Below are 14,268 nucleotides of genomic sequence, written 5' to 3' on the forward strand. Positions count from 1 at the left end.
GGGCAGGGGCTGGCACAGGGAGAAGCTGTGGCTGCCCCTGGATAAAAACATGGAATGTGAGGATGATGCAAGGGCTGGAGCAGCTCTGCTGGGAGGAAAGGCTGGCACAGCTGGGATTGTTCACCTGCACAGGAGAAGCTTTGGGCTGAGCTCAGGGTGGCCTTGCAGGGCCTGAAGGAGCTGCAGGAAACATGGAGAGAGACAATTGCCAAGGGCTGGAGGGACAGGACACAGGGAATGGAGGGACAGACACAGGGAATGGAGGGACAGGACACAGGGAATGGAGGGACAGACACAGGGAATGGAGGGACAGACACAGGGAATGGCTTCAAATGGGTTTGATGGGATCTTGGGAATTAGGAATTGCTCCCTGGGAGGGGCTGGGATGGAATTGCCAGAGTAGCTGTGGCTGCCCCTGGATCCCTGGCAGTGCCCAAGGCCAGTGGTCCCCACAGTGGCCCCCACAGTGGCCCTTGTGGAAAATCCTTCTCCTGCTTTTTTTTTTGAAGCCCCTTTAGGCACTGGAAGTCTGTGAGAGAGGAGAGATGGATCTCTCTGCCTGCAGGGAGGAGGAGAAAAGGGAAGGTGCTTGTCAGGATGTGCAGGCTGTAATAAAACATCTGGGCTGGGATTGCAGAGCTCTTCCATGGATCTGGCTGGGATCCCCCTGGGGCCATGGGTAAGGTGCTGTCCTGAGTGTCCCTAAGGCACCATCTGTCACCCTTGCTTCCTGGGATCAGGTTTCAGGCTCCTTGGAGCTCCAGGAGGTCTCATCCACAGGTGCTCATGGCCTGCCTGCTTCCCTGGATGAGGATCCTGGGTTTCCCAGGTCACTTTTTCCAGGAGGTGATCCAGCATTCCCTGCTGGAGTGAACATGGGGAGCAGAGGGGTTGGTAAACAGCTTGATCTGGGGGCAGGGGCAGGTTGGGAATGGGCTCAGCCCCAGATTTGGGGCTGCAGTCAGGCTCTGAGTGCCTTCACCCCCTGCCAGTTCCAGAGCAGAGCATGGACTTGGATTCTGTGAGTCAGGAATGGTGTCCAGAGATGCTGCATCAGGGGAAATCCTTGGTTTTGTGGAGCTCCAGAGCTTGGTGGGACCTTTTCTGCTCAAATCTTCTGATCCTGATTCCACTGGGCACACATTTCCTTGGAGAAAACCTGCATTAGCTGCTTTGGAAATGATTTTATTGCCTTTGATAGGTGGAATCCATCCAGCTGGGCTCTGCTTCTGTCTCTTGTCTCAGAGTCCTGGGCCAGCTCTGATGGAAGATTTCTATTTTATTTTTACTTTTTGTAGCAGAAAGATCCACAAAAACTTCTGCATTGAAGCTCTAATGATCTATTCTTTAGGGGTTTATTGGTTTTTTTTTTAGTCTTCTTGCATTTGCTTTCATTTTCTTTAGGATGGAAAATTTTGCATTCTAATGTGGACTTTAATAATTGATTTGATTTAGAAAGCTCAGAAATGATAGTCCAGGCAAAAAATCAAAACTGAAGAGGGAAAGGACTGCTGGTTTATTTTGTTTATAGTTCTTCTATGTGAACACAGTAAATGCTTTTAATTTTGGTACCTCTGGCTGTCACCATAGCCAGGGGCTGTGGGAACACATTGCTTTGGGGGAATTTCTGGCCAGAAAAGCCATTTTTTGTAATGGAAAAAAGCCATTTTTTGTAGGACTATCAGTAATTGGTGAAAATGAGGGGACTCAGAAAACAGGAGTGTGAATAATGTCTCATCCCTTGCTGAGAGCTGGCCTTTCATCCTTCATTCTGACAGAATTTTGATTTTAAATGGTGGCAGGAAAGCTGGAAAACATTCCCTGAGGGGTTTTGCTCTGCTCTGGAGCCAGTGGGTTGTTGCCTGAGCAGGATTTTAGGGTCACAGATTTTGGCAAGGTTTTTTACTTTGTGAGGTTCCCCTATACACTTTTTTTGCACTATGCAGCAATAATTGCATTTTACATCTGAGATTTTACTTGGTGCCACAAATTAAAGATCAAGAGCATCAACAGATCTTCCTCACAGTTTCCAGGTGTGGGTTTTATTTGTGTTCTTTGGATAAGAAAGGATATTTAAATACTCTGTAAATTCTAAATTCTCTCACCACAGGAAGTCACATTGAACCTGGGATGTGCTCTGGGGTCACAGAGCTGCAGTTTAACCCTAAATTTAAAAGTGATAAAAACCCACACACTGCTCCCATCTTCCTTTTGGAAAGGGAAATTTTTCACTAAGACTTAGCAGAAGTCATGGATCAGAAGATACCCAGCCAGGTTTCTTGTAAAATACACAAAGGCCATAAAAATAAATATGGATTGAGAGCCAACCTGCAGAGCTGCCCCAGCCCAGGGAGGAGCTGGAGCTGCTGCAGAGCCCAGAGGAGCAGCAGGATGAGCAGAGGGATGGAGCAGCTCTGCTGGGAGGAAAGGCTGGCACAGCTGGGATTGTTCACCTGCACAGGAGAAGCTTTGGGCTGAGCTCAGGGTGGCCTTGCAGGGCCTGAAGGAGCTGCAGGAAACATGGAGAGAGACAATTGCCAAGGGCTGGAGGGACAGACACAGGGAATGGAGGGACAGACACAGGGAATGGAGGGACAGACACAGGGAATGGAGGGACAGGACACAGGGAATGGCTTCAAACTGAAAAATTACAGGTTTAGATGTGATCTTGGGACTTAGGAATTGTTGCCTGGGAGTTGCTGGGATGGAATTCCCAGATTTGCTGTGGCTGCCCCTGGATCCCTGGCAGTGCCCAAGGCCAGGCTGCACATTTGGATTTGGAGCAGTTTGGGACAGGGAAGGTGTCCCTGCCATGGCTGAGGTGGGAATGGGATGATTTTTAGGGTTCCTCCAACCCAAACCACTCTGGGATTCTGTGACTGAATGGTCTCATTTTGGTTGTGTTAATCAGAAACTGTCTTTGAGGATGGTTTAGAAAGGAGCCAAAACCATGAGGGTTGTTTGTTCTTTCTTCTTGTTCCCTTGGTAAATACCACAAAATCAAAAGTTGGAGCTGGATTTTCTTGGATATTGTGTAAACCATTTAACTGCAGGAAATAAAAAGGTGAATTTAGCTGATGGTCTGTTTATAAACAGGTAGAATAACTGACAGCTCCCCTCAGTTTCTGCATTCAAAATTAGATTTTCCTTACTCCAGTCAGTGTTTTGTATCTGGTGTGTGGTGATGAAAGGTGAAACTCATGGAAGTGTGTCAGAGTGCTGCAGCTGCTCTGTTGGAATTGCACTTTGTCTCCCAGTTTTTGGAACATGGCAAAGGCTGATTTTTTTTTTTTTTAGGTCATGAAGGCAGGTGCTGCTTCCTTATCTCTAAAAATTCTTTCATGGGAGAACAACAGGTTTGTGTATCCTGTTGTGTCTCCTGCTTGTGCAGTGCTTCTTTCCTAGGAAAAGGAATTTTTGTTGTAGATAAACATCTTGAACCCTCAGGGTTTAGTTAATGCTTCTGTTAATTTTTATTAAGCCCTTGTAGTTTCCTTCTGTTCTGTTTATCAGCATTCTTGCTTGGAGTTTGTGCTGAAGGAAATAAATCCAAGGAGAATTTTTCTTACACAATGTGACAACTCTCTGCTGCCACTTTGGATGTTGCTTGGAGCTTTCAGAGCCCTGATTTTTGGGAATGATTCCTTTGCATTCCCAACACTTGGATGTTGTTCTTTTCCATCAGGGCTCAATCTTTGCTGCCTAAAGCAACCCTCCCTCAGGAAATTCCTTGGGTTGGATTCAATTCTCCTGCAGTTCCCTCTTGCAAACACAATATTGTTGCTACCTGGGGATTTTTCCATAACCTTTCCCAACTGAAAGCCATCCATATGCTCTGTTCTAGATTGTCAAGTGGTCAGACTTTTGTTCACCCTTGGCCTATAAACCTGGTGAACCTTTTAAGTTAATTGCTGAAGCCAGTGTAGATAATTTCAGTAGCCTTGGAATAGCCTTCCTGGAAGACAGGCTGCAGATGGATAACGGGATGGTGCCACACAGGATTGTTTGTAAGTATTTTTTGATCATTTTTGATAGCACAACATGCTTGGTTGATGGTTATTTTAGGACTTTCCACATAGTTTTTATACCTACCTGAAAATTTTGCATTTATTTTGGCAGAGTTTTCTTCCTGTTGGGATTCCAGGCAGCTGATCCCTCTGTAGCTCTGCTTTAATTTCATAGGATTGTGGAATGGTTTGGGTAGGAAGGAAGATTAAAAATCATCAATTCCCACCCCATGTCATGGGCTGGGACCCCTTCCACTATCCCAGGGTGCTCCAAACCAGAAGTTACAAAATATTTTCTCTAAGTCTTGTCTGTTAGATTAACAAATGTATTTAAAAAAACCACAAAAAACCTGCAAAATTGGAAGTTTTTAATCAAATGTTCTCTTTTTTTTTTAATATTTGAAATTAAAGTGCATCCAAACCTGAACACTGATTGAGAACAATTTGATTGGGCTTTTTGTTTGTTTGTGAGGTTTGTATTTGCTTTGCTGTTTTTTTTTAATGTAGATCAGAGTGCACTGGCAGAAATTAAGGAATGACAAAATCAACAACATTTAGCTGAAGTGCAAGAGGACAGGAATATTCTCCCAAAAGGATCTGCTGGGAAATTCTGTCTCTCTTGGTGCTTTTCAGCATAAATATTCCCTCAAGGAAGGATAGAAGCTAAGAGTGTCCCTTTTAAAATTTTTTTTTACCTCCTTTTGCTTCCAGGCTATAGGAGGCTCTAGATGGAATAACAGAGGTTGGAAGCTGTGAAATTCCTTTGGGATATTAAAAAAAAAAAAAAAAAAATCTTGCTTCATATTTCTGCTCCAAAGGGGATGCAGTTTCATAAGGAAAGGGATGGAAGTTGGATCTGATGTGTTGCAATGAAATTTTGTTAACCAAGTTTCTCCCTGAATTAAAAGTATAATAAATTTATTTGGTTTTGTGTGAGTGAAGAAGGATTCAGTAAAATTGTTCAGATTTTACCTTGAAGTATTTTCATGGCTCAGCAGCTGAAGAAACCCTCCCTTGTGAAGAGTATTTTTTTTCTCTCCTCTTTGCTCTGCACATTTCATGCTGGCAATAATCATCTCTGCTCTTCTCTTCTCACTTGTATTTCCCATGAATTATCTTCATTTCTATCAATTTCAGGGGAAAAGGGGAATTTTTAACAATTCTTCTTATTTTCTTGTTTTTCCTTGGATTCTTAGCTCAAATCTTGCTTTAGGTGAGTCTCTTTCCCTTTCTACAGACTGAAGTCAGTTCAAATATCTTTTATTCCCTTTTCTTGTGCCAAAACTTTATCTGCAGCCTTCAGCAATGCAAGGGATGTGGTTCAATATTTATCTTGCCTAATACCATCACTTTATTAGCTTATTTCAAAAGAGTTCATTTCAAAACAGCAGCAAGTGATTTTAAACCCTGCCCTCCTCAGAAGAGCAGTATTTTTCCAGAGGTATTTTCTTTTCTTCATTTTGTCTTTAGATTTGTGGTATGAGTATAAATCTGTCTTGTTCTAGATTTGTTGTGTCAAATAAGTGAAATTCTTGCTGTTACAGAGCATTTGTACTGAAATTAAATTCTGTTGTTAATGATACTTATTGTAATCTTTGTAACCCTTTTTTTTTGTATCCTTTACCTTTTCCAGCTGTTCATTTAGAGGAATCTGCTCTGAAGGAGCTGACAAAGGAAAAAGAGGTGAAAGAGAAAAGCACGGACATGGATGCAGTAACTCCTGCAGGGAAATCAGGATCAGGACGAGGTGAGGAGGAGAAATCCAAGAAAGAAGAAGAAGAAGAAGAAGAAGAAAGGGAGCAGGAGGAGGCAGGAGCTGGGGAACATCACCACCTGCACCTTTCCAGCTGCCACGAGTGCCTGCAGCTTGAGAACAGCACCATAGAATCGGTGAAATTCGCCTCTGCTGAAAACATCCCGGAGCTTCCTGATGACTGCAGCAGCAGAAGGGAGGAGAAGGAGGATGAATGCCTGGAAAAAGGAATCAAAAGGATAAACCTGGCTGGGAAACCCCCTAATATCCTGATTTACCTGGGCTGTGAGGCTGCCAAGGAGAGGTTTGAGCAGGTGAAGGCGGTGCTGAGGGAATGCATCGATGCTGAGAGCTACACCATGTACCAGCTGCAGCAGGAGCAGGTGCTCAGGGACCCCTGGGTGGAAAACTGCCTGCTGCTGGTCATTGCCACACAGGAGCCCATTCCTGAAGGCAGCCACAAACAATTCATGACTTTTCTGTCCAAAGGGGGGAAGATTCTCGGGTTTTCCTCGTCCTTCACGTTTGGGGGCGTGCAGATAAAGCAGAAAAACAAACTGAGGAAGGCTGTGCATGAGCTGGTGGTGACTAAAAAGGACAGCACTGAGGTGAAGCTGAGCCTGCTGGCCAGTGGCTGTGTTTTTGAGGAGGGGATGAAGGGAGATTCCAGCAGAGTGAAGGTGTTGAGTCGATTAAATAATGCTGATAAAGACTCAGTTATTGTGCATCTGGCTCATGGGAGCAGTGGAGGAGAAGCCATCCTTTGCCAGGTACTGTGAGCAGGGAAGAGTTCACTTCCTCATTGCTGTGTGCTGTGCAATCCTAAAAAATTGTTCCCATTGCATGTTCTTGGGGTTCCTGTCAAGGGGAGGTGTGGGAATCGTGGATGGGTTGGGTTGGAGGGACATTAAATCCACCCAGTGCCACCCCTGCCATGGGGACACCTCCCACTGTCCCAGGCTGCTCCAGCCCCAGTGTCCAGCCTGGAACTGAACATTCCAGGGATCCAGGGGCAGCCACAGCTGCTCTGGGAACCCTGTGCCCAGCCCTGCCCACTTTTCCAGGTGTAAATGGATGTACAAGAGATGTACAAGAATTCAGGGTGGGTTTCACTTGATGTTAAAGAATGGGAATGTCACTGTGTGGAAACATTTTCTTATTTTCACCAGGCAAGATCACACAGGGTGGTAAAACAAAGAACAGTTTTGTGCAGGAAGGAGGAATTTCACTCATCAATCCATGCAAATATCTCCAAGAGGATGGTGCCAGGTGACAGCACAAACTAAACAGAAATTTCCAGCTCAACATGAGGAGGAATTGCCTTCCATGGAGGGGGCAGAGCCCTGGAACAGCTCAGGGAGGTGCTGGAATCTCCTCACTGGAGACATTCCCAACCCAGCTGGACACCTCCCTGTGTCACCTGCTCCAGGTGACCCTGCCTGAGCAGGGGGTTGGGCTGGATCATCTCCAGAGATCCCTTCCAACCCCAGTTATTCTGGGATTCTGTCATTTCCAGAGCAGAGCTTTCCCCTTCTGCCTGCTGGAAATGGTACAGGAAAACACCTTGAGCAGATTTTGGGAGGTGGGAAATAAATCCCACAAAAATAGGAAATGTAGCACAGCAAGAAGTGCAGAATAAACCTTGCTGGAAACTTACTTTGTTTTCTGAATCCTTATTCAGGCTTTGAAGCTTTAAATGTCTAATATTCTGCACCTGTCAAATAGTTCAGAGAATCTGGGGGATAGAATTGGGGTAGTCTAGGATGAGCCAAAATCATTAATTCCACTTAAAAATAATATCTCAGGAAATAGGTACCTCTGGAGTGTTATGATATTTTGATCTCTGGTTAAAAAAACACCAATACAGGAAAAAAAACCCAAACCAACCAACCAACCAAACAAACAAAAAAAAACTCCAAAAAACAAACAAAAAAACCCCTAAAAAATTAAACAGATAAGTTCAAGTGTTCATAAGAATTTTTTTTTTCTTAATTTTTCCTTCTGGATAATGGATGAGGAAACTTCCATGGGAAGGTAAATGTTGGTCACTGATTATTGAACTGATTTAAATATTCCCAACTAAACTTTTGAGTGATGGAAAGGCTGATAAGAGGTACCATGAAGTTTAGAAAATAAATCTACCAAACACATGGAGAAAAGCAGAGCAAGATTGATTTTGCAAGATTAAGTAAAGGAATATAAAAGATGAACAAAGTTTATGAAAGGTTCTATTTTTACCAATATTTTAGGTAAGAACTTTCTCAAGACCCCAGATCACTGAAATTTAACTACTCAGGGATCAAAACTCTTGTAGCAGTTATGGAGCTCAGAAATATTCAGGGGATTCTTATTTTTCTTTTTTTATCAGCATAAATCTGCTGGATTTTTGAGAACTCTGTTTGACATTGTAGGATATTTATTGGTTTTTTTGTAGGCAGCTCTGCCAGCCATGTGCTGGTGCTGCTAGAAAATGGATTTGATTCTGTCCCTGCAAGTTCTGCTTTGCTGCACCCTTTAAATTGATCCTCCTGCTGTGGTAAACTTAATACTCCAGAGGTTTCCTTTTAAAAAAAAAAAAAAAAAAAAGGGCATCAGAGAGCACAGTTTCAAAAATCAGATTAAAAGGATTAGTGTGACATTTGATAATTCTAAACAACTTCCAGTCTGGATTTGAAAAGTCCTTATTGTTTCCAGGGGACAGGCAGTGACATCAGCCATGAAATATTCTGGTAGATTTGTTTCCCTTTTTTTCTGTATTACTCTGGTGGGTGGATCCTGCCTCTTTTTTAATGTAATATTTTTTACAATCATGAGATGGTTTGGGTTAGAAAAGATCTTAAAATTATCTCATCCCACCCCAGCCATGGCAGGGACACCTCCCACTGTCCCAGTTATTCCAACCCCCAATGTCCATCCTGGCCTTGGGCACTGCCAGGGATCCACACTCATTCATTTCCCTGAATTTCAATGAAAATATATAAAACACATGAAAAAAATAATGACTTTTTGCAAAAATGGAAGAAATAAACAAAAATAAGGACTTAATGGCAATGAATGCATTTGCAGAGAGTACAAGGGTTTTGAAATATCTTGTAAAAAAAAAGGAAAAGTAGAAAAAAGAGCCAAAACAGGAGGTCTGTGAAGGATTTTTTTCCCTCTTGTATTTAATTTCAACTTTAAGCATCTGCTTCAACCATGAGGAGTGATTTTCTGCCAGGTGAGAAAATAACATTTTTAGGGTTTCTTTATCTGCACTGATTCCCACTAAATTCACATGAGTTGCTTGAGTTCTCCATCTCTTTTAAAATTCTAAAAACCTCTGTCAATTTTAATAATAATTTTAATGTCATTTCAATTTTAATGTCATTTCAATTGTAATGGAATTTCAATTTTAATGTCACTTCAATTTTAATGTCATTTCAATTGCAATGGAATTCTGCTCGTGTACAAACCAGAATATTTCCAACCTTGCTGTTGGTTCTGGCAGACCTGAAAAGAAGAACATTAAATTTCAGTTGGTAAATACAAGTTTGATCAACTCCTCCAGCAAAAGTTTATTAAGAAGGGAAATTTTGAGTAGGTTTCAGAGGAAGTTTTGGTGTGTTGACAGCTGTGATCCCTGAGTTGGAAACTGATTTTATTTTTTTATTTATCCCGCCAGGCCCATTTGGAGCTGGACAGCAATTCCATGGATGTGCAAACTGAAGAGGATTTTAATTTGCTCAAGATGAGCAATTCCAAGAGATGTGAAATTCTCAAGGATTTCCTGATGTGCCTTGGGCTGAGCTGTGAATTGAGTAAAATTCCTGCTTTAACTCCCATTTATCTGCTCTCTCCAGATGAGGTAAGCTGGGATTTACCCTGCCAGGGAAATTTTTAAATTCTTCAAGTTCTCTTAAACCCTGTTTTTTTTTGTTTGAAGAGTTTACAACAGATACTCCAGGTAAGCAAAAAGTATAATTTCTAATTTTTAATGTGTTGTTTAGGAGGAGTTCTGAATTTCACCATGCAGGTTAATATTACAGTATTTCTTTATTAGTTACATTTCTGTTAAGAACTTTTTAATGCTGTTCCTTTTTAAGGCTGTAGTGAGACACTTGTTTTCCTATTTTTGTTCTCCTCTTGCATTGTTTTTTTTTTTATGGTTGTTTCTATCCAATGCCTTTGGGCTTTTCAAACATGGCATAAATTAAAATTCAGCTAATTTCTATCCAAACTTGCCATCTAGTGGCACATTCCAGGGTTGCAGGTCATCAAGTAAAGATATTTTAATTGTATATTCTTTAGTTAAAGTTTATACCACTTTATATATATATATATATAAAGTTTATACCAAATAGTTTTTTAAAGTTTAATAATAAATTCTATTAATAAATTATTTTAGTCCTAAATTTTATTAGTAGTTTAATATGGTTTTAATTGTTTTATTCACATATTTTAGTGGTACTTTTGCTGTGTGTAGTTAATGTTTTAATGTCTTTTCCTTTAGCCATGATACAATTCCAGAATCCTATGTAAAAGGAAATTGCAACTTGTGTGTAACAACTACAGTTCCTAATGAAGAGAGAGCAGATTAAAATAAATAATGAATGTGCTAGAGTTCAGCTTTCTCACAAATTATTTCTTTTTCTCCATCCATCCTGTTCTCCATAGGTCTCCTTGCTTTCCCAGAGAGCCAGGAGATACCAAAAATGTGAATTATTGGGGGAAATCCTTAGTTATATTGACAGCAAGTGATTTTGGGATGATTTTCTTAAACTTCCCTGTAATAAAAATGCCAGAATGAGTCAATTAATGATCAGACAAGCTCAAGGTCCTGTTAACAGATCCAAAAATAATGACAAATACTTTTACTATTCCTGAGATTGGCAGCTCAGGAGTGATTCCTCATCCCCAAACTGGAATTTCCATTGGGTTTAAAAGCTGCTGGCTCCCCTCACCTGCTCAGATTTTTCTAATTAATTTTAGGAACCCCAAGCTCCTTTTGCTTATGAGGAAGAAATAATAGTTGGGTTTGCTCTGCATTTTTTACTGCATTAAGAAGAAAAAAAAAAAAAAGCTGAGGGGGTTTTTATTGGGTAATTTAAAAATTCTTTCAATTTAAGTGCTGGTTTGGGGAGTTATTCAGTTTACAGCAGAGCTGTCCCCACTTCTGGGGGATTTCCTTGGTGCTTCTTCTATTTTTGTCACTTCAGAACTTTCACCAGACCTGTTTTCTGCTACATTTTGGTCATCAAATAAAATTCTAAACTTTATTCTGTGAGCAAGTAGCTTATTCTGATTTTCCCTTTTCTTAAATCCCTGGACAATTTCTTTTTCTGCATCATTGTTGAGATGCTGTTAATAACCCCATCAAACCTATGCTGCTGATTGACATAAATGTGATTATTAAGAATTTAAAATGTTCTTTTCCATTCTGTGAGTCTTGCTTTTAGTGCCTTTTGAGGAGTGGGTTGGAAATTATTTTCTTCTTTTCCTTAGGATTCACATTTTAAAGTTTTAATTTCCAGTTCATGGACCTTAAAACCAGAGTCTTGCTGCATGGATTAAAAAAAAGCCAACAAAGCATGAGCAGAACTGGAATGATTATATTTTAATATTTTCAATTCAAATGAAAACTCTGCTGTCTGAATAATGGATGGGTATGTCCATCCTTAAGAATTTCAGTTTTTACAGGGAGAATTCTGCTACAACAGCAAAGGCAGAGTTTGGATGAAGAACAATTGAAATGCTGGTTAAAAACTTAATCAGATCTACACAACTTGATGCTAAATGTAATTTTAGAGGCCAGTATTGATACCAAAACCCAGCACCTTTGTCTTTGCTCCTTTTCTTGCTGGGCTGAAGAGAGTTTGAGCAAATGGAGAGGGGAATTCTGTGTCCCCATGGGGAGGGGGGACTCGAGTGTCCACAGCTCTGATGTGTGTCTGGCACCCACATGTTCAGTGGCAGCCCCAAGCATAGAGATCTGATTTTTTCTGCAGCTTTGCCCTTAAACTCTCAAATATTTGCTCTTTCAGCCATCTCCAAGGATAGTTTTTCAGACATAAATGCCAGACATAAATGTGTTTTATTGCTGGGAGTTTCAGCATAGGTTTCAAACCAAGGATTTAACTCCTTGAAAAATAAGATTTGTCCCAGTGGTGATTATTCCCATTAGGAATTGTTACACCCACACATTTGCTCATCTGAAAACTTGAGTGAAAACTCCTCAGGCTGGAATATTTTTTTGTGTATTTGAGTAACTCAGTAGCTGGAGCTGAATCAGCTCAGAGCAGATTTCCATGTCTTGGTTCTGGGGTGGCATCGTCTGCTTTGAAATTCCAGGTCCATTATGTCAGCCAAGAAAATGTGGAGTTACTTTATCCTGAATAAATCTTCCTTTGAGGATGGGAAATTTGAACTCTCAGCTAACACTATAATGAACCCTGATTTCAGGGTACATTTTGGGACAATTGTTGCTGAAATATTTCCATACATATTCATGGGTGTTGTAGGACTTGAGATTCAACTTCAGGTTTTTGGTTTTTTTTTTTAATTTTCAGTGCTAAAATCAAGGGTAGTTACTCTGAAACTCCAGAGTTTTTGTTGCTGTCCAAGTTTTTGGTTTATAAGTGAAGTAAAAATGTTTAATTTACAAAATGGGAGATTTGCTTGTTTTCTCTTATTCTCACAGCATGAGCATCATCTCTGCCTTATAGACAGCAGAACAAAAAACAAGAGCTCTTTGGAATTATTTATTCCAGAAAGGAAATTTGTTCTTTTCTCTGGCTCAGAATTAACAGGAGAACTGAGTAAAATATTAAATGAGCAACAGGCTGTGAGAGACTTGAATAAATCACTGATAAATCATTTGTGTCTAATATTTTTTATTTTTTATGTATTATGTGTATTATTTGAAATGAGAACTTGAAAAGCTTTTCCCAGTTTGTTTCTTGGCTAGAAAATATCTTTCAAGGCAAAGTAGCTTCAAGGAAAAAAAAAATAGATGAAGCAATGTAAATGCAGCTGTACCACTAAAAATATATATTTGCTGAAGCACCTTGCTGGTTTTGGGGAATGGATTTAATGTATTTGTAAAACTTCCCTGAAGGACTGATAGCTGTGCTATCAATTAAAAATATTTTTAATTGAACTCCATGGATTTGGGGCTCTTTTCCATAATAAATTTGTTGGGCTGCAAGGCTTTGAGTTGCCTGTGTGTGCAGGGAGGGAGGGTTTGCATTTGCTGGTTTTGTATTTTTCCCTCTGCCCTCCTCAAATTCACTTTTGTTTCTTTATAATAAAAACTTGCAAACCCACAAGGGCCACACAAATCATAAAGCAAACTTTTTTCAGTGTTGCCATCATAGGATGTGTCAGTGTCTGGATTCTGATCATAATTCCTGCTGTTTGCTGCTGTTGGAGTGTGGTTCTGAAGGGAATTGTTCTCCAAGAATGTGGTTTTTGACAGTCTGTGCCTCATTCTTTTCCTCTTTTTGCTTCATTAGCACTCAGGATAATGAAATTATGTAGGAATTGTGTCCAAATTCAGCAGTTCAGAGCTGCTTTGGTCTGGTTTTTGTATCTCAGTGATATCTCCTCTTGTACCCAAGTGAGCATTTGTAACACTTGTCACACATCCCCATGGTGGAATAAATTCTGTGTATTTTAGCATCTTTTTATTCTTTCTCACCAGCCTTCCATTACTCTGCACATTTTTATTTATTAGTGTAGTTTCCTCATAGAACTGTTGGTTCTTGAGTTGAATTTGTAAACTTTTGGGTATTTGGTAGAGGTGAAAGCTTAAAAGAAGCTGAGTTTGTGGAGCAGATTTTGCAACAGTCCAGGGCAGGATGCTTCTCACTGGTACTTCTGTGCCAAGGCAGCTCTGGCAGTGAAGCATGAGAGTCACAGAATTCCAGAATCATCCAGGTGGGAAGGGACCTCCAGGATCCCCCAGTGCCACCAGCATCACCCCAAGCCTGTCCCCAAGGCCACATCCAGCCTGTCCTGAGCACTCCCCCAGACAGTGACTGCAAACCTCCCTGGGCAGCTCATCCCAATCCTGACCACTCTGCCAGGGACATTTTCTTTCCCAGTCTCCACCCTGAGCCTGCCCTGCTGCCATTTGAGGCCATTTCCTCTCCTCCTTTCCCTGCCCCTCCTGTCAGGGAGTTGTGCAGAGCCACAAGGTCCCCCCTGAGCCTCCTTTTCTCCTTCCCAGATCAGCTGCTTCTCCCAGGATTTGTTTTCCAGCCTTTTCCCCATCTTCATTCTCCTTTTCTGGACACAGGCAAAAAGGTTTTTTTGTTTCAGAACAAAACAATTTTTCAAGGCAAGATGTCAATTTAGTGTGTCTCACTGATTCAAGCAAGCTCTTTGCATCTGGAGAGAGCCATGAAAAGGATAAAATCAGACAGGACCTGGAGGGGCTGGAGCCCCAGGAGGGGCTGAGGGAGCTGGGAAGGGGCTCAGGCTGGAGAAAAGGAGGCTCAGGGGGGACCTTGTGGCTCTGCACAACTCCCT

At 41.2% G+C, this 14,268-nt stretch overlaps 1 protein-coding gene across 2 annotated transcripts in view; it reads left to right on the forward strand.

The window, feature by feature from the left end:
* The window catches only part of HLCS (holocarboxylase synthetase), a 124,683-nt gene that overhangs the window by 3,845 nt on the left and 106,570 nt on the right, over window positions 1–14,268 (forward strand). For both annotated transcript variants that reach the window (XM_056510386.1, XM_056510448.1), the window contains exons 3-5: window positions 3,845–4,007; window positions 5,641–6,530; window positions 9,422–9,604. In XM_056510386.1, the coding sequence (XP_056366361.1) occupies window positions 3,845–4,007; window positions 5,641–6,530; window positions 9,422–9,604 (1,236 nt within the window). The remainder of the gene's footprint in view (window positions 1–3,844; window positions 4,008–5,640; window positions 6,531–9,421; window positions 9,605–14,268) is intronic.

The sequence above is a fragment of the Oenanthe melanoleuca genome, chromosome 1 (genome assembly GCF_029582105.1).
Source record: "Oenanthe melanoleuca isolate GR-GAL-2019-014 chromosome 1, OMel1.0, whole genome shotgun sequence".
Classification (NCBI taxonomy): domain Eukaryota; kingdom Metazoa; phylum Chordata; class Aves; order Passeriformes; family Muscicapidae; genus Oenanthe; species Oenanthe melanoleuca.